Genomic DNA, 24472 nt, shown 5'->3' with positions numbered 1-24472 from the left:
AGAGACTGTGAGCCCCAAACCAGAGAAAGCTAAGGCACGCTCATGGCTCATCCCAGTTAGAGCCCTACTGGGCTCTGGCTGCTGCCCAGGGATGCCACCATACTGATACCAGGCCTGAAGAGAACCCACAACCAGGCCCACCATAAGGCAGCTGCATAATGTTCACTTACTTCCACGTACGTCATTAGGCTTCTCATGCAGGGGTTCCTCTGCAGAGTACTTCAAAAAAGCAGCTGCTGGTGTGGCCTGAAGAGTGCAGCTCACTTGCTTTAAAAGGGAGACAGGGAATCTATGGTCCTCTAGATCAGTGTTTCCCAACCATTGTTCCGCGGCACACTAGTGTGCCGCGAGATGTTGCCTGGTGTGCCGCGGGAAAAATTAAAAAATTGAAAGATTATTTTTTTTTAAAGTCAAAATTTCGATTGGGGCGCCATCACTAGATGACCCCTGGGGTTCCCTCCCTCCCTCCCGCTCTGCGCCTCCCTCCTCCTCCTCCTCCGGGGAGGCCCTTCCTGGCTCTCGGCCAAGGCTTGGCGGCTGCCACTCACTCACTCGCTCGCCCACCCGTCCCTCCATCCCTGCACCCGGCCTCTCCCCCTCCGTCCCCAGCGCGGGGGCTGCCGGGATCCGTAGTCCCCTCGCCCTTGGGCTCCGCGCCCGCGCGGGGTGCACAAACTACGTTTCCCAGCGTGGCCTGGCGGGCCGGGCGTTTTGTTTGAAGCGCTCTTCTCCCAGCCATGGAATGAGCGCGGCGGCGGCGGCCGGGCGGGTAGGGGCTCTTCCGCGCAGACCCCGCGCAGACTGCCTGCGCCCCCGCGGAGATCGGGCGGCAAGATGGAGGCCGGGGATCCCCGCGGAGGCGGAGCGGCGGAGGCAGAGGCTGCCCCCCAGGTAGGGCTGCGTCGGGGGTTTTTTATTTTTGCAATGCTGCATCCGCGCCGGAGGGGACGCATCGGACCGCGGGGAGACCCCTTGGCGGGCGTGCAAGGCAATGCATGCGTGCAGGCGTTGCATGGAGTGCAATGCAATGGCAACGCGGCGCCCTGCATGCATGCATGCAACTTCCACCGGCGCTCCAGACTTGGCAGGTGAGGGGGGTCCCCAGTGGGCGGCAGAGAGAGCCGGGAGGGCGAAGGGGAGCCGGGGGGGAGCACCGCTGCTCCCCGAGCCGAGCCCAGGGGGAAACTTCGGCGTCGTTGCGCCGGGTGTTGGAAGCGGAGGCTGGCGGGGGCCCCTCACCTGCAAAACCTGGTCGCCTCTCATATATTTCGTGCATTGCATTCATCGCCGGCTTTCTCCTCCAAGGAGCTCCCGGGGGCGCGCGTGGTTCTCCCCGTGTTATCCTCGCAACAACAGCCCTGCGAGGTGGGTCAGGCGAGTGGCCCAAGGGAGCACCCAGGGATTGTCCTGGCCAGGTGGGGTGATTTGAACCCTGCTCTCTGCCCGGTCTTCGTCCTCATTTAGCCCCCACATGTGCATGACTGTGCATGACTGAGGTTTTCCCCCCTCGTCTTGGCTATGGTGTGAGTCTGTGCTGTTAATTAATGGGGTTCTGCCTTCGGAGAAGATGAGCCAGCCCTCAAGGAGGTGATTATGTAATTTGCTAGCAATTCATGTCCCTCCTGGCGTGACGCTGCGTGCTGACGTCACGGGGCTGTAATGGTGGTGTGCCTCGAGATTTTTTTCATGAAACAAGTGTGCCTTTGCCCAAAAAAGGTTGGGAAACACTGCTCTAGATGTTGCTGGACTACAGGTCTCATAATCCCTGACCATGGGCCATAATAGCTGGGGCTGATGGGAGCTGGAGTCCAACAACAACATGAGGGCCACAGGTTGGGCCATCCGTTCACTGGGCTTTTTAAAATCCCAGTCACATCAAGAGGAACCGCCTGCTTTCACAATGGCAAGCAGAGAAACCGATTCCTCTGGTTTGTGCACAGTCATTGCAAAGCTTCAACCACTCACAGCAGTTACCAAAAAAAACTCCATAAAGATAATTCCCTTTATTATTAATAATAATATTAAGGCCTCTGTGCCAGAGGCAGTACCACAGTGAACATGTTACAGTAGAAGCACCTGAGCAGGAAGGAATTCAAGGAGTCTGGGAAGTCCTTTACAGGAGATACTGAAGGTGGAAATGTTTCCTATGATAGTGGGCAGCTACAGTGCTGCAAGATTGATGAATAACACAGAGAGGTAAGGGGGTAGGAGGCTAGGAAATAGCCGCTCCAGTGCAATTGGACTCAGTGTTTCTAAAGAGGCATAGTGCTGTGAAAATACGTGTGTGTGTGTGTGTTACATCTAGAAAATTTCACAAGAAAACCAAAATCACATTTACTTACAAAATGACTTAACAGAAGAACAAAGGAATTGGCTGCCCATGGGAATGCCACCTGAGTGTCAGCTTCCTGGCCTTAGCCAACCTGTGGGGAAACTTTGGCTCTCCATGTTGCTGAACTACAACTTCCCACCATCCCTGCCATTGGCGATGAATGCTGGGGCTCATGGGATATGTAGTTCAGCAACATCTGGAGGGCCAAAATTTCCTCACCATGGGACTTTAGTGTCTGCATAGGTATCTCCCTTTACCCCACCGCTGCTGGGAGGCTAGCAAAAGAAAAAGAAAGAAAAAAGTATGTGGAATGGTAAGAAGTGCAAAATAAGAAGTTACTTAAAGCTGCTTAATTTGCATGATTGACATTGGCCATTGAATCCATCTTTTGTCAGTGCATAATTGAGGGAGATAGTTCAAAAGAAACAGATACACACACACCCCTGGCTTAACAAGTACCATGTCACATCTTGAAAATATTTTCAAGAAAACTTTGGATGCATTTTAAGAGCTTTTCTCTGAAACAGGCACTGATTCAAGAGCCTATGAAGAAAGGAAGCATTCTGGAAAGAGGGGATAAAGAAAGAAGAAACACCTCTCTCCATATGTCCCTCCCTTGCTACAGCTATGGGGAAAAGGTCCCTGAAAAGATAGTTATGCTACAGTTTTAGGCAGAGTGCCTCACCCTGTCACAGCTCTCCTGTTGCTCAGGCAGGTGACAAAACATACCTGATGCTGTTCTCATAGAGCAAGGGAGCCAGTTTTGTAAAGTGCTTGTTTCTGCCTTTCAGAATGTGGCAAAGAGAGATCCCGTAGGCAGTATTTAGCTAAACAGAACTAGGAAAGAGGTGGCATTGCCACTCTCTCTGTGGAAGGAGTCAAAGTTTCTTAAGGTGGGAGATCTATTTATGTATTCCTCGGAAAAGCGATGGAGGGGAGGACTCTGTCCTCCCCCGGTCATATTTCCCCAACTCCTTTAATTTTGCATAATATAGGTCATCTGCATAATTGAGGCAACCTCACTGTATAGCAAGGCTAAATGTGAAATACAATCCATTGGTAAAGCAGCAGTTTTGCTGACAGAATCAACATCTCTGTGCGGTGGATTATCATCACATGGGAAAGTCTAAAATAGGGTATCTAAAAATACAACCCAGGATCCACAGAAGGCAAGCCTCTCTCTTCTTTCTTTTAAAGCAACTTTCTAGCACTCATTGCTGCAGGTGTTGGCTATAAAGACAAGAGAGCCCCGTGGGTGGGAATCAGTGGCTCATCTCCGTTTCCCTTTCATAGTGTTCAGTTTTCAATCTTTAAGACCTGTTTCGTCCTCCAATACGTTCCCAAGTCCCTGGCAAAACAACCTGGAGGAAATTATTCAAAATTCTGAGAGGTCTCAAATGCTGTAGCTGGAAGAAAGCAAGTTAGGTCAGGTTTCTATACGTACACATATATCTGCAAATGTGTCTATTGGGTTTTTTAAACTCAGAATTAAGATTCTAGATACATGGGCTTAGTTTGGAGGATTGAGAACATGCCGCAGACTGGCACACTCTTTCTCCCTTGCTTGTGATAATGTTGATTCATTGCAATTTGGTTTGCTATGATAACTGAATAAGGCAATCTGTGGGTCAGCACTACTCTCCAAACAAAATTATTTGAAACTGTCGCTCAAATGTGACTTACCAGCTAGCACTAAGCTTAGTGTGTGTGTTTTTCAGTTTCAGCATCATGGGAAACAATGGTTACAGCAAACATGACATGGGGAAGTGAACTGGTACCTAAGCAAGGGTTGGGGGGAGGGGAAATCTGCCGCATGTTCCTGATCTGGTTTGGAGGATCATCCAAAACGAGCCAGCGGCTATGAGAAGCAGAGCATGCTAGGAAGAGGTAGCCTTTACTGTTCTATATGGGTGAAATCGTAGCAGAAGTTTAAGTTGCTGGGGGGCTTTGGGATGGCTGGTGGAGCATCTGGGATGGGGATGTTCTCCAGATCCAGCAACCGCAGTTTGAGCTCCATAGACAGCAAGATGTCCAGGTCGCTCTGCGTCCGTTCGCTCGCCATCTCTCGGCCCAGGAGCACGTTCAACCCATCGGTCCATAAGCAGAACTGAAGAACAAGGAAAAGGGGGTTTGCTCGTTCCATCATCCATTAACTCCTAAGCTCCAGCCTGTGCGCTGAAGGAGGGGTTCACACAAGCACTTTCTGACAGGAAGCTGGTGTGGTCCAGCAGAGCACTAATATTCTCACTGTGCTATTTTAACATTGCTGCAAAAGGGCAAAGCAAGGATCAGAGGGTTGTAGCCAATGCTAGCCCTTCTCAGAGTAAACCCATGGGTATGACTGGCTTAGGTTCATTCACTTTAATGGGCGTACTCCGAGTAAAGCTTAGTTGGAGACAACCCACTGAGTTACAGTGGGTAACACCGTAGACCACTTCAGAATTCGTGCTGGGTCTGACTGCTAGAGTACTACTGCTGTCCCTTCTCTGTGCCTAAGCATTCCCTCTCTTTCCAATTGTTCAGGTGTGCCTGCCATTGCTTTTGTAGCCAAAACAACACCCTCCTTGCAGCAGGCATGGGGGAATCCCCAAAGTTTGCATGAGTACACAAAGCCTTGGGGGGGGGGGGCTCAAGTGGAGATAAACCCCCAAACAGCCTGTTGAGGACTGAGTAGCCACTTAAGGGGAGAAGGGTCCTAGCTCAGTGGTAGAGCACCACCTTGCACGCAGAAGGTCCTCGGTTCAGTCCCCAGCATCTCCAGGTAAGGCTGGGAGAAGACGCTGCCTGAAATCCAGGAGAGCCAATGCCAGGCAGTAGACATTAATAAGCTAGATGGCTCAGTACATGGCAACTTCCTATGTTCCTATGAGGATGCTGCACAGCTACAAAATGCTGTCCGGCTGTCATGGAGAGGAGCTGGGTAGATGGGAGGGGAAGTGGAAAGGGAGATTGCATAGAGCACGGCTGAGGGGAACTGTGAGCAAGAGCACTTCATGCATCAGCATGTTCTTGCAGGTTCCACTTGAGCCCTGCTCTATTGCAGAGAGAGACAAATACCCCATTCTGTTAAGATACAGGAGATCCTCTGCAGCACGTAGCTACTCACCTCATAGCGCGTAGGAGCAATGAAATTCAAATGTTCCCCAACATCATAGCTGATGGAAAAGGCAAGGTCTAGGAGGTCCTGCAGGGAGGAAAGTGGGAAGAGATGCCAGGCATTTTCAATGATGCGGTTCCATCAGACCTTGGGGCAGAAGTCCAGGTCCCCACTCAGCAGAATTACTTACTAAATTTCTGTTCTAGCTTTCCAACCAAAGGAGCCCAAGACATCAAACTTCAAAAAGTTAACACAATGCAGTTTTAAAAGTTAAAATAAAAACAACTTTAAAACGTTTCAAAACAATTTGAAAACCATCAGAAACCCATAGGCCACTTGAAAATTTCTGAGGGTCTTGGACCATTTTTCTGCCTAGTGTAGCAACTATAATGCACTATGCTAGATGCTGTATGTTTTTCAATGTATTGTTACTGCTATTTTATTTTATTGTATTTTATTATATTACAATTTGAACTCCATTAAAAAATCAATATGAGTATTTAATGCTAACAGGCCTGAATGAAGCTGCTGAATGAAGCTGGTGGAGCACTGATGCTTTTCTGTTCAGGTCCTGCTTGTGGGTTTGCCACAGGCATCTGGCTGGCCACTGTGAGAACAGGATGCTGGACTAGAAGGGCCACTGGCCTGATCCAGCAGGACTCTTAAGTAACAGTAGGGAGGATAAGGTAGCTTGCATACATGTGCACAGTGAGAGGAGAAGAAGAACAGAATGCAAACTGACCTTGTTCTGTTTGCCAGAGCTCTTCTCCTTGGTTTGTGGGCATTCCCGGCCAGTAAGCAATGCTTTCATATCTGCCACAGGAACTTTGGGCAAACAAGCACACACAGATTAAAACACCACCAGGCAACAAGGACAGATGTGCAGAGCTCAAACCAGGAGAACCACAGGATTCGGGAGCAGGGATAAGAATGTGTCCAATCCATACCCTCCCACATGAGTTTCTTCAAGCCAAGGGTGCAGCACTGGTGGTGCTCCAGTCGTCGTTGGACTCCAATTCCCATCAGCTCCAGCCAGCATGGCCAGGAATGATAGGAACTGGAGTCCAGCAACATTTGGAGAGCCACAAGTCCCCCACCCCTGGTTTGCAGGGACCTGGATGAGCACTCGGGGAGGATGCTTGACTAGATGGATCTTGGCAGAATGTCCTTGACCAGATGCCCCAAGGGAAGACTTGCTGCTCCTCTGGGAGGGTGGCAGCCTCTCCTTCCTCCTCCAGGAGGGCTGCTTTTATATAATCCTTTAAAATCAACCTCGATGAGACCCTGCGTATGGGCCCACCATCAAGATGTATTAGGTTGATGGGCACTTTCAGATAAATGAACTATCATCTCACCCCTTATATACTCAATTGAGCACTGTGCTCTGCAGGTGAGGTCCTCCTGCAGTTGCCATCTGATCAGGGAGTCTATGCCACACAATATAGGAATCGGACCTTTAGTGTTGTATCACCTGCCCTTTGGAATTCCTCCCACCTTTGAATATTAGACAGGAATCTACTGAAGACCTCGTTCAACCAGGCTTTTAAGTTGAGATGTTTCCTAGCCTGCATCTGTATTGGAATTGTTTTTATGATGTTTTTATCTCTTCATGTTTGCTGCCCTTTGGTAGCAAGGGCAGGATATAAAAGGAAGGAAGCAAGGAAGGAAGGAAGGAAGGAAGGAAGGAAGGAAGGAAGGAAGGAAGGAAGGAAGGAAGGGTCAAAGGGTCTTTTCAGTGGTGGCCCCATATTTCTGAGATACCCACTTTAGGGATTCTCGGTTCTCATTCTTGCTTTGGTGGCTTCCCACCTTTGGTCTTGTGAGTGGCACAACAGAGGAAGCAAAGCAGCCTTGGAAGCCATAGTGGGAGCAGGAATATTGAAGGTCAGATGCGACACACGGGACAGGTCTGCATACCTTTCTCTGGCAGGCTCTCAATTGGCAGACTTTCTATGCCCTCTTCAACGTCTCCATAGTGCAGAAATTTGTGGTTGGGAGAAAGGCGGCAGAACCAGAGCTTATCTAGCAAAGAGAAAACAAGTCACAGCATGGAGATTATGGCTGCAAGAGCCCTTCCTGCAGTAGATCCAGTATGAGCCCCTTGCCTTCCAACTTCCTGACTCACTTGTTTCCTAGTAGGCTCCTCTCCCGTCAGAAGCCCAAGATACACAAGCTCCAGCTACCCTTGCAATCCCTCAGTGGAGAACATGGCCTCCAGCCACTTACCCTGTCTCCGCCTGCTGCTAATTTTGCGGAAGAGCGTCCCTTCGCAGAGGTGGAGGAGTCTCTGCTGTTGGATCAGCTTGAGAAGCTCAGGTTTCAGGCGCTCTCTCAATTCCCTGGGACAAAGCACAGTGGAAGGAAGAGTAACACTGCCTAATATCACAAGGCCCCATGACCTTTCAAGCGTCCTCCAGCCTCATCCCTACTGCCGGAATGAGAACATTCTCTCTGTTCTGGCATTCCCAGAGAGCAGAACATCCTCCCATTCTGTTCCAGCACTGAACTGCAGGCAAAGCAGATCTCTCCCATTGAGCTATGGCCCTTCCCCTAGAGGCTGATAGGAGTTGTTGGACTACAACTCCCATCAGCCCCCACTAGCACAGCCAATGGTTAAGGATGGTGAGAATTGTGGTCCACAACATCTGGAGAGTCACAGTTTCTCCACCCTTTGATTTAGGGCTGTAAGAATTAGAATCACAAAGCCTGTAAGCCACATAGTCCAACATCCCTCTTGAGCAGGAAATCCAAAGCTAGAGCAGGGATTGATACCTTGAGGTATCTCTTCAGGCACCAGATATACTAAAAATATTGATACAAGACAACTCTACAAACACCTCACACAAGGTGTGAGCAAGGCCTCCTTACTCACAGGACGGGCGCAGCTAGGATCTCCTCCTGGTGCATCCGCTCCGTCTGCCGAAGACGCAGGATCTCGCTGTAGTTTAGGCTATTCACTCGACTCTTGAAGAGCTCCAGCGAAGTGGGCCTTAGGGTGAGGATTCTGGTGATCTGCTCCCGAACCACCTGCATCACCTGCAGGGCCAGAGATTCATGCAATGGGTGAACAAATAGATATAGTGCCCTATCCCCATTGCCACCAAATTCCTCTCTCCCCTAAACTCTTGAAAGCCCCCTCAAGCATGTTCATACAGCAAGTGCTCAAATTACAAAAGAAAGGCTGGGGGAGACGTAAACAGAATAAGACACACTTTTGTTCCCCGACTCCCATCTAATTTGCAACAAAAAATCATGCCAAATGTATCGATGTGCACAACTGCTGTGGCATTGTGAGCGGCTTTCGGCACATTTATGTGGAAAAGCAGCATACAAATTGAAATAAATGAATAGTAGCCATCTAACAACTATAGATAAGGAAGCCAGCCCCTCTCTGGCCTCCATGTAAGCACAGCACAGGATGGAGTATTTCAATTCAGTATCTAATAGCTCAAGACCAATATTTTGTCCTGGTTAACAGTCACCTATGAAAACTAAAACTGGAAATTTTTTTAAGGGGATTTTAAAATTTAGGTATGTATCTGGTAGAGCAGGATATACTTAATTCATTTTTGTTGTTGTTTGGTCAATTACTGGATTTTATGTAAGATTTAAAAAATGGTATTCTAGTTCAATTAGTTTTGGTTTTCATCTTATTTATCATACAGTGCCAATGGGTATGCGTGAGACTGACGATGAAGCTTATTGGGTGACAGCAAGCCAGTTGCTCTCTATCAACCTAACTTGCCTCATAGAGTTGTTGTGAGGAAGATAAAATGGGTACATGGGAGAATAAAATGGGTATTCACCTATACATATCAATTAGCACATGCACATTTGCATCCTGAGCCTGTGCCCCAAAGTCCCTGCTTCTAGGCCTCACCTTGTCAAAGTCTTCCTGTGTCGCACGCATCTCCTTCCAGGTCTTGTTCAACAGCTGGATGCAGATGCAGAAGAGTTCCTCAAAAAAGCTTTCTTGGCCGAAAAACATGGGATAGAAGGCCTGGGCTGTCTCAGAGCCTGTCATAAAAGAGAAACACAATCCCTGGGTCTGTTTTTTTAAAATCATCTCCTCCTCTCTCCTTTCTGCTCCTCCAAATTCGATAACCATCCAAGAACTTCCATGGAGAGCTTCTCACCCCATAATACCATCTTCCCATTTCTCTCAGAGGTCTCGCAGAACAGGATGTGAGTGTCCTAAAACAGAGCTTTCCTTTTCATGTTGGTGACACACTTTTTAGACCATGCATCATTTCATGATACAGTAATTCAGTTTTACTAACAAACTGGAGATTGAACTAACCCCTTTCCAGCCCTGGAAGGAGCACGGGAAGCACATACACTGCAGCTGACACACTAACATGTTGCAACACACAGTTTGGAAAGCTCTGTCCTAAAGCATGGGTGGAGAGCCTGGTGCTCTCCAGATACTGCTGAACTCCAACTCCCATCAGCCCTCGCCAGAGTGGCCCAATGGTCAGGGATGATAGGAGCTGGAGTCTGACAACATCTGAAAGGCCAGAAGTTCCTCACTGCTTCCCTAAGGGCTGTGGGGGGTAGGGGAGGAGAGTTCCCTCTGTCTTCCCAGAACACCATATTTTTAAATGCCTACGCTCATTCTCTACAGCTGGACACCACCATAAATTCCTTTTCCATCCAGGGGGACTTGTTGGTTACAGCTATGCAACTTGGTTCCCCCCTCCCATTTTTTAGGCCTTGATTGTTCCTTTTGTTGTTTCCTTCTCAGATCTGCCACTGCACATGTGGGGGTGGTGGGTGGCAGACTTTAGACTTGTGGGATCTACTTTGTTTTTTTACTGTAACTCTAGGATTCACCAACCAGAACCAGGGCAAAATACTGTCTCAGGTTGGTGGACATAGGAACAGGACACACCTCCAAGTCCAGAAATATGTGACTAGAACCAGAACCACACTCACACATGCTTCCACACAAATTCACTCCTTTTTCCCCACACCATATTCTTTTTCAGCAATCTAGTTTAGGAAGAGAAAGCACTTTATAAAGGGGTGTTAGACAACTGCGAATCAGAAAGCCATGCCAATTTGCCACAAAATGCTCCAAATACTACATGTAGATGCCAATCTACCTCCTGTCTATGGTACCAGCCCTACAGCAGTGGAGAAACATTTTCCTATGGAAAGCTGTGAATGCACTGGAACTAGGAGAAAGAAACCTCACTACCAGCCCTGCCGGCTCATAAAGAAGGCCTCAATGGCAGTGTGTGAATGCCGGCAGAGGGACCAGAGTCTCAAGGCATCCTGGGTTCAGAGAGAGAAGGGAAGTACTAATACTCACAAGGCTCCCCCACATGAAGGATCTCACAGAGCATGAAGCAGAGCTGGATGCTGCTCCGGGCAAATGGGCACTCGTGCTTATCTTCTCGGCTGCTGTTCTCAAGAATGAACTGAGAGGAAAAGGAAGAATGTCACAACCTCATCAGGCCTGCAAGAGTCTGAAAAGCAAGCTCAGGGAGGCAGTATTATATATTATATTATATTATATTATATTATATTATATTATATTATATTATATTAGTTGGAGAACAGTGTCATGAAATTCAGAGAAGTGCAAATTTGGAAGGATAGCTGTGCTTCAGTTTGCCTATTGTTTTAGAAAGTGCAAATCAGGTATGTTTCTGTTAAGTTCTGAACCGAACTGGATTTATTCCCCATCAAAGAGGAAAGCCCACCAGAGGGACACTCTGCCCAGGGTGGGGGCACCTCAATCCTAGAGCCAGCCCCATCCCAAGCACATGGCTGCTACTGATTCCTGAAGTTCTGCTATAAGTTAGGGGGGCGGGGGAGGAAAGGACCAGCGTCACAAAGCAAGCAAGCTCTTCCATTACCCTGCTGTAGGCACTTGGGAAGTGTCTGGAGAAATATACCATGCTGTCTAGAGCAAGGAGCCCTGGAGGGCTGCGCTGCAAATCCAGGGCAGGGTTAGTGTTATTCTGAAAAAGAAAGACATAACGCAATATTAGGGCTGCTTAGATTGGTGAGGGAGGAGAGGAGGCACACACAAAACAACACAAAAGACACAATAAAGAGGCAGTGTCTCAAAATGCTGAGGGGCAGAGGGCTCTCCTTCACTGCCAGGCCCTGACAAGCTGCCTTAGAGATGAGTAGCAGTACTACAAGTCTGGCTGGGCCTAGCCACCATGGCAGGAAATAAAATGCCGGCATGACCCAGCTGCCCAGGGTTGTCTGAAGAGCTGGGCCAAATATTTATTAAAGCGGGAGAGCAATGCAGGTGTCAGCAGTCCCAGCCAAGGTGGAAGCCAAGAAGGTGTCTGAAGAGTCTGATGAAGACATGAAATTTGGTCTCTTTGACTGGCTTGCTGGGTCAGCGGTGGGCCCTGCTTTGGTTCTGGAACCCTGGCACCTGTTAGGTGCCGACACAGGCGATGCCACCCTCTCAACAAAACTTGCCCTGTGGGTACTTTGAATACTTGCTGTGCTCTCTTCTTGTGGCATATAATCTATACCGAGCATAGAGGCCCAATGTGACCCTCTGGGCCTCTCTGTCAGGACATCTGAACTGTCACCCATCACCCAGGCCACAGCCCTTCCCTGGCCCTCCTTCAGCCCTTTTGCCAAGCTGAAATGTGTTTCTGAACTGTGACAATGCCTCCTGCTTGCCTCAAAGGAGTGTCTAGAAACCTCTGGTTTCTGCAAAGCTGGCATGTAGTCAGCTGTCCTGAAGTAAGAGCCACAGCTGTTGCCCCCCTGTACATATTTGCCTCTGGCCCCGTCAACCCCTGGCATGAGGCCCCCAGAAGGTTCCCCACGAGGGAATGCGCCCCCCAAAAGGAAAAGGGTCCTCCACCCCAGTCTATGAGGAACTTACCACAAAGCCCAGCTTCCGGAACTCCTTGGCACAAAGGGAGTGCCGGCGCTCAGTGTTAGAGCTGCTGGCGTAGGATTCGTTCTCGGAGACAAAGGCCGCATGGCGCAGGGACTGCAAGAGCTCCCTCTGATCCTGCACAGAGAATATCAGCAGGGTTTGCCTTATGAGCTGGAGAGGCTGGGGAATGAGCCTGGCAACTTCTGCAAGCTTGCATTTAAACACTGGCCTGGCAGGCATAGGTGACAAGGTGACAGAGGCATACAGGAGAACAGAGCTCTCCACCCCTTCTCAGCCAGCCCCCAAAAGGGTTACAATTTCTGTGGGGCTTATTTACAAGGTGCTAAAACTCCACTCCACTGAAAGTTGAACTGTTTGTGTGACAATGAAGGTGTAGTTCTGCTGTGGAACAGTTTTCCCCTCCCACAAATTTCCAATCTGGGGTGGGCGTGGGGGAGGTGGCTAGTGGGAAGGTGCTGGAGTGCTGATCCAGGTTTGCACAACAAGCATGTTTTCAGCAGGCAACAAAATAGAACTGACAGATTTCAACAGGAAGAGTGTTCCAAAGTTCTGGGTTGCTAAACTAAAAGGCATGGAAAACTAAACTAAATACAAGGTAACTGTGGGACCAGTCAGGAGGGCTACTCCAGATGATCGCAGCAATCTGGGACCAGTGATCCGAGGCCATCAAACTTTGGGGCAATACAATGAAGTTGAGAGGCAAGCCACGAAAGTGAGGAAAAGGGAGCAGACCTGTAAATAGGGGTCCATAGGGGTCCTCATCTTCTGCTCCAGAAGGTTCAGCGTGAGAGACTGCAGTACATAGAGGTAGTGGGCCATCTCATCCCCAATGGGCTCAGAGGCATGGATGATGTTCTAAGGACGGAGAACAGCAGAGTCACCTGCATTGTCAACCTCCCTCCTTCCCTCCCACCTCCACCCCTTATCCCCTGATGCAATATTCCAACTCCTCACAGCAGAGCTCAGTGGGGACAAGGGGTACCATCCACCAAGGCGAAATGGGCAGAAGAGAAGCCACAGAAGAAGGGGAGAAAGCTAGAGTGAGGACCCAGAGAAATCAGGCCAGTCAGTCAAAATGTAAGAGCGGGGATGGGAAGCCTCAGGCCTAGGGGCCTCTCTATCCAGCCCTTAGGACTCTCTTATCTGGCTGAACTATGTCTTCAAGCTCTTGCTTGCCTGGGGTGGGGGCTAGAGAGGGATGTGCATAGAAAGCAGCCTGTTGTACAAAGGTAACAATTCCTGTTTGTTGTCCCACCCACTTTTGCCTCTGGCCCTGCCCACCACTGGCACGCGGCTCCTGGGAGGTTGCAGCCCTCAGGCCAAAAAAGCTTCTCCATCCCCATGCCTGAGAAGTGGGCACACAGGTGAGAAAGCACAACGCTTACGACGAGGAAATCTATGCCACACACCCCACCGCAGGCCACTTGCATGCTTTCACCTTGTGGATAAATTGCCGGAGGTTCTTCCTTCCCAGATACTCCATCATGCCCTGGAAGGAGAAAGGAGTCAGGGAGTCAGTTCCAAAACAAACCTCCCGCCCCACCTTTCTTTCAGCTATATGCACAGGTCCCCAGCACATCTGTGCAAGCATCCAAGTTCCAATTTCTTGCATCAGGTGGCAAAGTTCCCCACCCACAGACTACTTGGCACCCTTGTCAATTCACAAGCTCCCCATGCATGCCCTAAGCAGGCTGCAGGACAAGGGTGGTGACTCATGGCCTGCTAGCCCTCTGCCAAGACCAGGCACCTCTTTGCTCTCCAGCCTGACACCAATGCAAAGAGGTTCTAAGAGGCTCAGGAAAGGAGGAGCTCTCTTTCCTGAACCTTGGAGACCTTCTTGAAATAGTGCTGCACCAAAGGAAGAGGCCCTTTCCTCTCTTTTTTTCCATCTAACACCCATGCTGGGCTAAGAGGGGCTCCTTTCCTCCAAGACCAGTGATGCCACAGGGAAGCAAAATGATGTGGAAGGTGACATTGCCCCCCACTCTCTGCTGATCAGCAAAAGAACAACGGGCTGTCTCTGCCTGTCTGAATGTCTCTGTGCATCTACTGTATGTATGGAAAGTAGCATGTTTGTTGTGTGTATGCATGCCCAGATGAACAAATAAGTGAGTGAGCATCAGTCACTTTGCCAAGCCCACCACAGGCATGCAAATCTCACAGGGTGATGGACAATCTTCAATGAGGCCCTTGGGTTTCAAAAGGTTAGTCACACCTGCTCTAACCGCCTCCCCTCCCTCCCCACTAATGGTCCAGAATTTAGCACATCCACAACAGCTGTACACCTAGGAGAAAGCACATGTGCACTGGCTAAAGGTCTGCTAGGGAGAGACTGGGAGACACTGGGAATGAGGGTGTTACCTTTCCACACGCACACCCCAATATTTGTTGTCACCGCTAGAGGGGGCTCTACCATCTCCTACAGGAAGTGAATCTCCTACACCAACAGCACTGGCTAAGGACTACCTGCTCCTCCTCTTGCCCTTCTGGGGCCAACAGATCTCCCTTACCCTCCTGTCAGGCTCTTTGGCATTGAGGAGCAGAGCAATAAGAAGAGCCATGGCTTTCAGCTGCAGCTGCTGGTTCGTTCTAGAAGAAAAGCAAAAGATTAGTATTGTTCAAATGCTGGAGGAGAGTGGATCTCACCCGCACCCCCTGTGTGCTGTACCAAAGGTTCCCCATGTATATTCATGCTGAATGCATGAAAAGTTTAGTTAGTTGCAAGACGCAGGTACTAAAACCTACAGATGAATGCTTGTCATACTGTTAACTGGGCACACAAGGACAGGCTTCCTAAAGCTGCCTCTGGCAACCTGGCACCTTCCAGGTGTTCTGGACTCCAACTCCCATCATCCCCAGCCAGCACAGCTTGTATGGGAGTCCCAGACATCTGGAGGATAACCAGGTTGGGGAAGGCTGTGCTTAAAGAGCGGACAATGGAGGCCTTGATGGGAAGAATGCTTTAATACCGACACCTGAGCAGTAAAACCGAGAAGAGTAGAAATAGAAGGAAAAAATGGCACCTGTAGGGAGGAAAACTAAACTGGCAGTGGTTTGTTCTGGGCTTACACTTGCAAAAGGCCAATGAGACGATCCAGAGTCACTTGTTGCTTGACCAGCTCAAAGAGATAATGGCTGGTTGGCACCATGTTCTCCAAGATGGCCAGTGAAATCTGCTGGATTGAGGCATCCATTGGGACTATGTTGACATAGCTCACGATCTGCAGCCAAGGAACAGGAATGGACAGAATCATAAGTCTGGGAGGGGCCAAAGCCCCAGCCTCACCTATGTTTTCCTGGCGTCTCCCATTGAATCCTGGACACAGTAGTTTTCCAAGGGTGAAGATAATTGATTTTATTTATTTATTTAGATCCCAATTATTTCCAGAACCAGGACTCAAGACAGCTGACAAAATTTAAAACAAACACAAATTGTATGGTAGAATAACCTGGGAAGATTCACAGTTCCTAGGATGTACTGGAGCAGGGCCAACCCACTCCCCAAGGCAGCACCCCACCACCTCCACTGACAGAAACAATAGCAGCATCAGCACTGACTTCCTGTGAGATCTCACGAGATCTCAATTAAATCTCATGAGATCTCGCCAGAACCTGCCACCATCATCACCACCACTTTGCGCCACGCAACCTAGATAAGGGATGCTTTGGTGTGAGTGGTGCAGTAGCAGGGCAAGGCAGCACTTCTCATTTCGTCTCGAGTGGAAAATGGGATGCACCACCCCTGCACTGAAGGCACTCTTTTCTTTAAAAAGGAAACATATCCTGTGTGGGGACTTGCATAGAGGTGCTAGAGAGCAGAACACCCTAGGTTCAGTCCTTAACATCAGAGCCAGCTCCAGGTGTGCACAGGTCCTTGGCTTGCCGCCTCGACTACAGTGAGTTATAGCTCTGTGAGTGGGGAACTACAGTTCCCAGAATTCTTTGACAGAAGTCATGTGCTTTAAATGCGTGTTGGGTGTGCTTTAAAAGTATGGTGTGGATATGCCCAAAGCCCTTGAGCTTGTTTCCAATGGGTTGCAAAAACAAGATGAGCTGCCATTAACGGATAGGTAACCTTGCCTTTTTGATGAATGCCGGACTGAGAGTCTCCCAGGAAACGAAATCGTGCTCCATCAGCTCCACGAAGGCCTTCAGAGCATAGGCTAGAATCTCCCCTATACTGGAGCAACAGACAGCAAACAGGGTAAGAGAGCCCCAGAGAGGCCACCCAGGAGGGCCAAAGTGCAGCTGGAACAGAGACACCCAGAAACGACAGGAAGGATGCATTAGAGACACCTAGAAAGGAAGAGAGAGGGGGAGAAAGAGAAAGGAAGACAAAGGAGAGAAGGAGAGAGAAGGAGAGCGAGAGGTGACGAGAAGGAAGTTCTGTATAAGCTCAAATTCCTAGAAAAGGCCAAGGGAGAACTTCAGAAACCACAAGCAGGTGGCGAAGAGTTCAGAAAACCTCAACTTCTGCCCCCAGAAACCCCAAATTTGGCAAATGGAATATGGAAAGAAAATTTACTTCAAACATTAAAAAATTACTTAATTAATTCTGGAGCGTTTATGGGTGAGAGTCAACCAAGTTTTACTAAGGGTAGACGCAGTGCAATGAACAAACATGACTGGTCCATTAATTTCAATAGATCTGCTCTGAATAAAACTTCCCTGAGTACTACTCTGTACAGTTGCTGCCTTCCGCCCCCTCCCTTACTATAGTTTCTCTCTCTCAACCGATCCTACCTCACAGGTTTTATTTATTTATTTCATAACATTTATATACCACTTGATTTTTGGATGTTGTTGTTGTTGTCTGTGTGTGTTTTCAAAAAAACACCCTGTCAAAGCAGTTATTTGTAAGGTTGTTGCAAGGATAACATGGCTATGGAGAAAAAAGAAAATAGGGGGAGAACCATGTACAACGGGAGGAATTTAAAAACCCAGGTCTGGTGTTGGGGGCTGGTTCTGCAATGGGCGGTTACTATGGAATAGACACACTGCCTTTAGCCACTTTTTATGGGGAATCCTGTGTCACAACTTAATCCTAACATGCTCCCCCTATGTTTTCCATGGTAGGCTTCCTTTTTTGTTTTTAACATAACTTCTCCAGGTGTAGATGGCCTATCACACAGCTATCTTGACTAGCTGCAGCCTGTACAGAGTTCTCTAGCCGTTTGTGTCTGTCAACTCTACAGCTTTAATCTTTCCTGTTTCCAAACTGCATCGTCTCCCTAGGTCTGTTCTTTTATTCCTCTAGCACCCCAAACTGCAGATGGGTGGGGAGTTGGGGAATCCTAATTGCGAGAGCAGTTGAAGGAATGCTACTTTAACCCTTCCCCAAACACAATGATCCCAATGAAAATCCACCCCACCTCCTCCACCAAGCTACATTTGGGGTTGAGAAAAAGGACTTCCCAGTTGACTATAAAATACAAATTGGATTTCAGAAGTCTGAAAGCACAGATGGATGCTGCTAAATCATCTACAGGTTTCTGGGTTACAAGATATAGTCCTTCTCAATACATGAGACCTGCCAGCTGCAAACCAAACCACCGACTGCTGAGAAGGCTTCCCCTCAGCCTAGCTATAGAAATGGTGATATGACAGGCATGGGAAACCTGAGGCCCTTCAGATGCCCTAGGATTACATCTCCTATCAGCCCCAGCCAGCATGGCCAATGGATGGGGGTTGGAGTCCTAGAAAATCTGGAAGACCACAGGTCCCTCATCCATGTATTATACACTGGCAAATCCTTTATGAAGGTATTCCACATAAAAGATCCTCAGAGTTGTGCATGGGGAAAGCCCTGGCTCAGTGACAGCATCTGTTTTGCATGCAGAAGGTCCCAGGGGTCCTGGAGAGCCACTGCCAGTCAGTGAAGACAGTACTGAGTTAGTTGGACCAAGAGTCTGACTTGGTACAAGGCATCTTCCTATGTTCCCCTCTGAAGTTTGGGGGTCTCTGAAGCTTCCTCCCCCACCTGGGATACTCACTTGTTATCTTCTTCCACAATGAGGAAGAGCTGGTTGAGGCCGTTTCTGCTAATGAACTCCTGGGCAAAGGCGACGTCTCGGGAGAGGCCTGCCAGCTTCTTCAAAGACTCAGACTTCACGTCCAGGTTGTTGCTCTGAATCCCACCATGTAGCTTTGCTGCCTCTTGGTCCTGCCAAGCAGAATTTTTGGCTTTTTAATTTTAGACAAATCCAAGCAGCAGACACATTTGGAATACCATGCACCATCCCAGGTCCCCCATCTCAGTGTGAAAAAAGAAGAAGAAAGAAAAACGGAGATGGCAAACTAATAAAGGGCTTTCCTTAAAGAAAAGGCGAAAATATTTGTGGCCCTTGCTTTTGTCTTGTTTTTATTGACTTGTGTTCTTCTGCTGGCTTTTGTCGCAGTTACATACTATATTTTGGTATTTCTAGGGCTGGATGTTTGTGGGGCTTTTCTGCTGACCTTTAAATGTTTTATTGCATTCTGATCATATTTTAATTCTAAATCTCATCGGGAGGAGTTTTCTTCTGTTAAAATGGCAGTATAAAAATGTTTTTAAATAGAACAAATGAACAAAATAGATTTAGGAAAGGGTGAAAAACACAACTCAGGCAAGGAGGGGACATCTGAAAAATGCTTTAAAAAATCATGCAAGATAAAAGTAGATATGCAGAACAAGTGAGAACTGCAACAAAATGTTGAAGCATGAAACACTCCTGTTGAGTGTGCCAGCCAGACACCCATCCCCTACTCTAGAGTATGCCGTTATATTTCCCTTTCCGCTTGCTCTTCCATTCTCACACGCCATCAACCAACAATTCAGTCCATCAGCATTCTAGGGCTCAATCCTGACTTGCTTGGAGCTATTCCTCCTACAGATCTTTGGTCCTTCTGCAAATCTAAGTGACACCTCCCTTGGGTGTGAGTGGCTGGATGGTGACACTTGGTTATTGTGTAAGCAACATCACTCACAGCCTGAACATCAGAAACAGATGGAAGTATTGCACTTCCTTCTTTATACCAGAGTTGGCGTAAAGGAGCAGTTAACCTTTTTCAGGTAAGGGCCACATGGATGCATGGTCAGCCCTCTGAGAGCTGCCCATCAAAGTGGGCATGGCACAGTTATCTAGGGACCACAGTTATCTCATTGTGCATTTTTCATCTTAACAATTGCATAATTGAGCCTACCGGAGCGGTGGTCAGTTGCAGGATGCTCCCATTCTTAATCTCCCCGCGATTCTGGCAAAAACAAGAAAAGAAAATGGTTGCACAATCAAAATTTGGCACAGAATACAGGATCAAGCAGGGGGCAACCCCTAGGAAAGATCAATGATATAAGCCAAATGTACTCACCGATTCTGTGATGTACGCTTGCTGCCCATCCACATACTGCAGAGCGTAGCGCTCCGAATTATTCAAGTTCCACCTGTATTAGAGACCACCCGTCAGAGTTCTGCCACAGCAGGGATCACAAAAGCATCTGCATCTCCTCAGGCAAATGCGACCAGCTCTAAAGGACATATTCCCATCCCACAAGGAGGCAAAATGCTTGTGATGGGCAGATAAATTTCTACAGTATTCAACATGGGGGACAGGAGGCAGAATGGCCTAAGCTTGTTTTGCTTTTTTAAGAGCAGCAACACTGTTTGCTTTTTTGAATGTCAATAAAAATGGTCCCTGATTCTTTTTAATTTAAATACTTTTAAAAACTGCAGTTGTCAATCACCATTTCAGGAGCCACCACAAAGAAGAGGGAACAACACCATTTCAGGAGCCACCTAGGACAAATGCAGGCATCACCAAAAACCTGAAAATGTAAGCTTCTTGCTTCAGACTTCATAAGAAGAGCCCTGCTGGGTCAGGCCAAGGACCCATCGGGTCCAGCATCCTGTTCTCACAATGGCCAACCTGGTGCCTATGGGAAGCCCCAAAGAAGGGACCTGAGTGCCCCACTGCTCTCCTCACTTACGATTCCCAAGCCACTGACATCCAAAGGCATACTGTCTCTAACAACAAAGGTAGTACTGTTTTTACCTATATGCAAATGGATGAAAAGGTAGATTGATAGACTAATACTCAAACCATTTCAGCTTTCCTTAAACAAAGAACAGCCCTTTAAAAGAAAAAAAAACCCTACCTCTATTTATTCACACTTTTAAGAACTGTTTAGGGCTGTGTGTGAACTTGCCCTAAAATGAATTCAATTCTATGCCAAAACCAGTAGAATTCTGAAGCTTCCATAAATCATGCACATGAAAACTCATTGTGCAATTTTGTAAAACATATGTTTTGCTCCGTTTATTCTGCAATGTATATATTCTGGTTTTGCTAATCATGAACAAAGCCAAAGAGCTTTGTAAAGCACCACTCCCGGTATGGTAGCAAAAATTACCTGTCTTGCGGCACCTTAGCAGATTTATTATGGTATACGTTTTGCAGACTAGAGTCCAAACTGAAAGGTTACTCCATCATAAGTTTGGCAGTCTTTAAGGAGCAACAAGATTCTATTTTGCTTACACAGGACACAGGACCATCATTGGACTCTGGAAATCTTATTCAGTTACCACTCCAGCAGCAGACATCTAACCATGCTTTGTTCACAAACACACTTTGAATTTGGTGCATGTGCACACATGCAATCTTGGGCGTATCACAACAGAGTTGAAGATATTACTCATGCATAAAGCTGGAAAGAGTAAACAAAGTTAAAGCTCAACATGTTCACAGAAAACTATGGTAGATTTTTGCAGACATTTATGGAGTGTGGCTTTCTAGCTGGAAAAGGGCTGTGGAACAGTTGGCAGTTCACTCCTTGCCCTCTAAGCTGCTCTAATTCAAGGTGAAGGTGGAAAGCAAAGGCTACTCACGCGTCGCAGACCTCTTTCACTACTGCTGACAGCGGCTTGGCCTGCAATTAAAAGCACACGGCACATGGAGACCAGATTCCGTACACAGGGGAAACAAAACCATTTCCATTCTAGATAAAATATGCCCAGAAGGATTCCAACCTGGACGTGGTCCTGCTTTGTAGAGCACTTAGGGTAACACTTAAGCCAGGAACCCCTTCCTAGGACAAAGCACAGGACGGTAAGGCAGAAAGGCATTCACCTGATTAAGCTCAATGAGCTGGGGGATGGCGCCCATCATCTGGACAGCAATTTTCACAACATCTTTGGAGGGCGGCATGGTGCTGCCTCACCTGCTCCCACCTGAGAGAAGAACACAGGAGTTCAGAAGGCCATTAGAGAAGTAGCCACAAGAGGAATCCTCTGGAATCCCCTGCCACTGAGAGCAAGGAAGCCCATTTAGGAACCAGAAGCTTGTTTTGCGTATTAACTGCTGGGTTCTCAAAGCTTTGTAACAGAGGAGGGGTCTGGCCCATGGGACTCTCCCCAGGCCACAAACCCTCACCGGTTTTGTTCACACCCTCCTTGAGTGTGTGAGCCAGTGCTTGGCTGAAATGCGTCCTTGAACTCTGATAATGGCTCTTGCTTGCCTGGATGGAGGATAGAGACAGGTGGGTTAATAGGTGTAGATACTAGCCTACTTCACAAAGGCAAAAATTCACATCAATTGCTCCGCCCACTTTGCCTGTGGCTCCACCTACCAAAGGTGGCTTGGAAGGAAATGCATCCCTTGGACTGAAGGAAGTTTCCAACCCCTGGTTTATAACACCCAGGGCAGAACTTCGAGGCAGATGTCCAGGGATCCACTGAGCACAACAGGAACACGAAGCTGCCTTAAAATGAGTTGGACTCTTGGTCCATCCAGCTTAGTATTGTCTACACTGATTGGTAGCAGCTCTCCAGAGTTTCAGGCAGGGGTCTCTCTCCCAGCCCCACCTGAGATGGCAAGGATTGAGCTTGGAACCTTCTGCGTGCAAAGCAGATGCTCTACCATTGAGCTAAGGCCCTTTCCCAATGAACAAGAGAACCTCCAAACACAGCAAGGTTGTCTTCCCACATTTTAAAGCTGATGAAGTAAAACCACAAGGCACTTTGCACTTGCTCAGGCTCCAAAAAAAAAAATACCCCAACTCCCAGGCTATCCCTTGATTCTCCCAGTATTTTGACTCTGCACCATTCCTGATATAAGTGGGGGCAAAACGTTGCACCATTCACTGGCTACATATCAACAGCACTATAATCAGCTAATGGAACCCAGTTAGTCTGATGGCTATCAGCCTAGGACAATGCAAAGGTGGGATTTTTCACTGGGACCACCAGTGTTGTGGAATGCCCTTCTTGCTGAAATTTGAGGGGCCCAATCGGTGTTGGCATTCCACTGGATCCTGAAGACATGCCTCTTTCAACAAGTATTCCCCTGAACTGAACTTGTGATTTAAGTGTTTTAACTGGAATGCTTTTATAATTGTTTCATTGTGTATTTTAATTAAGGATGTTTTAATGCTGCAACAGATTTGTCCTTGTGCATTTTAATCGTGTCCTGATCTTATACAGTACTTGTAAACCGCTCTGAGGCCATTGTTGCATATAAGCGGCATATAAATTAATAAGAAATAAACCATCATTGAATCCATCATTTTGTAGACATATCTGCAACACTTACCAGATAGCATGAAAACCGCTACAGCTTAATCTATGTCCTTAGATAGAGATCCTTACCTCAGGAGAAGGGGAAGAGAGAAAACATTCCTTGAAGGATAGTGGACAAAAATATATAACGAACATAGGGGCTAGTCCCTAAATACAACTTTTTTGGAGCGGATATCATAAGGAGAAATAAATTACGAAATGGAACCAAATCACCCCTGACTCCGGAAACCAGTAATTAGCCTCTTAACCCTTTTTGTCCCAAAGTCAAAATTCCTCTCTCTGGAACTTTGAACACGACATGCAGCTACTCTGATCTGGAAGAATTTTGCAAAGCTTCCCCCGCACCGTCCCGCCGCCTACAGATCCCCCAATTCTTCCCCCCGTCCGTCGACCCCTGCGGGGGTACGATGGATCCTCCCCACTGCTTCGCTTTCAGCCTCTGCCCTCCAAACTGTGGCTGCCTCCCTTCGTCCCCAAACGAGGGGTGGAGACATACCCGCCGCGGGAGAGTGGAAAGGGACGGCGGCCCGGATGAACCACGCCGCCCGCCTCCTCCGGGAAAAGAAGGCGCTCTGCAGAGAGCAGCCCCAGCCTGGCTCCTGCAAGGGACCGGCGCGCACCTCTGCAAGCAGGTGCCCTTGATGGGGTCCCCGGAGGACACGCCAAGGAAGGCTCGTCCGGGCGCTCGCCGTCTCCTTCGCCTCCTCCTCCCGCCTCGTCTTCCGATCTTCGCCGCCAGAACGCGCTGGCCCGGCCTCCTCCTGCTCAACTCTCGGTAGTTCCGGGGCGGTGGCTGGGCTCCCCCCCAACCACGGGTGCGGAGGAGGAAGGCGAGCGTCCCCGCCCCTGGGGAGGGCTAGGAAGTCCGGATCCCTCCAGCGCCGTCCAACACGCCGGGGCGCCCCCGGCCGGCGGCGCGCAGCCCATCGCCGGATCCTCAGGCCCCCAGGCGCCTCGCTTCCCGGCCCCTCTCCGGCAAATGCCGTCGCGGCACTGGCTTCGTGTGAAAGTGGGGAAGCTTCTCCCCGTTTCCAGCAAAAGGGTCCAGGGTGCCGCGTTTCTGCACGTCAAGGGTGTGGGCGCGAAGAGGTTGCCGTCGAAAGGGGAGCGGGGCTTGGCAAAATCAAAAAAGGTGGTGGCCATGATCCCAGCCTCCATCAGTGGTTAAGTTGCTCCTCTCCTGCCGGGCTTGGTGGTCCGGGATTTCTAAAAGTCAGTATGGTTTGGGATGGGTGGTACCCAGAGCAAGATACTCCCTAACCGTTTGGTCTCTCCTTCTGAGCAGCAATCTGCCATCAGGATAAGGCTCTGTGGGCGGCAGGAGCCTCAGGGCAAGAGTCCCCAAAGCCACTGAGCAAGGCAATGTACAATACCTTTGGGGTAGTCACAGTGGAGTAGCGGGAGGGGGGCTGGGCACACCATGGGGGGCATGGACCAGGCACACACACACACCCCAGAGTCCCCTCTCACACCTCTGCCAGACCAGGAGCTCTGGCAGAGGAGAGTAGGCAGCAATGCTGCCATCCACTCTCCCGGACTGGGGCGCATGAATGTGTCCCTGCCGCAGCAGGCTCCCTCTGTGCCATGCCATCTTCGGGGGCACCCCCCAC

The 24472-nt window shown here is 48.7% G+C and overlaps 1 protein-coding gene and 1 long non-coding RNA gene across 7 annotated transcripts in view; one reads left to right on the top strand and one right to left on the bottom strand.

The window, feature by feature from the left end:
* Nucleotides 1–1988: 1988 nt before the first annotated feature.
* On the bottom strand, nucleotides 1989–23628 carry ELMO3 (engulfment and cell motility 3). Of its 6 annotated transcripts, none has more exons than XM_028739708.2 (23): nucleotides 23359–23627; nucleotides 22876–22931; nucleotides 21718–21802; nucleotides 21415–21515; nucleotides 21174–21214; nucleotides 19660–19732; nucleotides 19495–19545; nucleotides 18306–18475; nucleotides 16393–16492; nucleotides 15382–15533; nucleotides 14823–14901; nucleotides 13751–13801; nucleotides 13045–13167; nucleotides 12295–12426; nucleotides 11294–11398; nucleotides 10744–10852; nucleotides 9310–9446; nucleotides 8302–8465; nucleotides 7656–7768; nucleotides 7347–7451; nucleotides 6172–6254; nucleotides 5439–5516; nucleotides 1989–4439 (listed from the first exon to the last, which is right to left on the bottom strand). In XM_028739708.2, exons 4-23 carry the CDS (start codon nucleotides 21490–21492, stop codon nucleotides 4227–4229), a joined length of 2157 nt encoding a protein of 718 aa, XP_028595541.1. In that variant the 5' UTR covers nucleotides 21493–21515; nucleotides 21718–21802; nucleotides 22876–22931; nucleotides 23359–23627; the 3' UTR covers nucleotides 1989–4226. The 6 variants fall into 6 exon arrangements, with proteins under 6 accessions (XP_028595541.1, XP_028595540.1, XP_028595542.1 ...); XM_028739707.2 differs by having other exon boundaries at nucleotides 22876–22926; XM_028739709.2 differs by having other exon boundaries at nucleotides 22876–22926; nucleotides 23483–23621.
* Nucleotides 23518–24472, top strand: part of LOC144328421 (uncharacterized) — a 4514-nt gene continuing 3559 nt past the window's right edge. The window contains exon 1 of the long non-coding RNA XR_013393649.1: nucleotides 23518–23637. This is a non-coding gene — a long non-coding RNA (uncharacterized LOC144328421). The remainder of the gene's footprint in view (nucleotides 23638–24472) is intronic.

The sequence above is a fragment of the Podarcis muralis genome, chromosome 7, assembly GCF_964188315.1.
Source record: "Podarcis muralis chromosome 7, rPodMur119.hap1.1, whole genome shotgun sequence".
Taxonomy (NCBI): domain Eukaryota; kingdom Metazoa; phylum Chordata; class Lepidosauria; order Squamata; family Lacertidae; genus Podarcis; species Podarcis muralis.
Note: the sequence above shows the minus strand (reverse complement) of the source record. Positions and strands in the feature narration are given on the sequence as shown.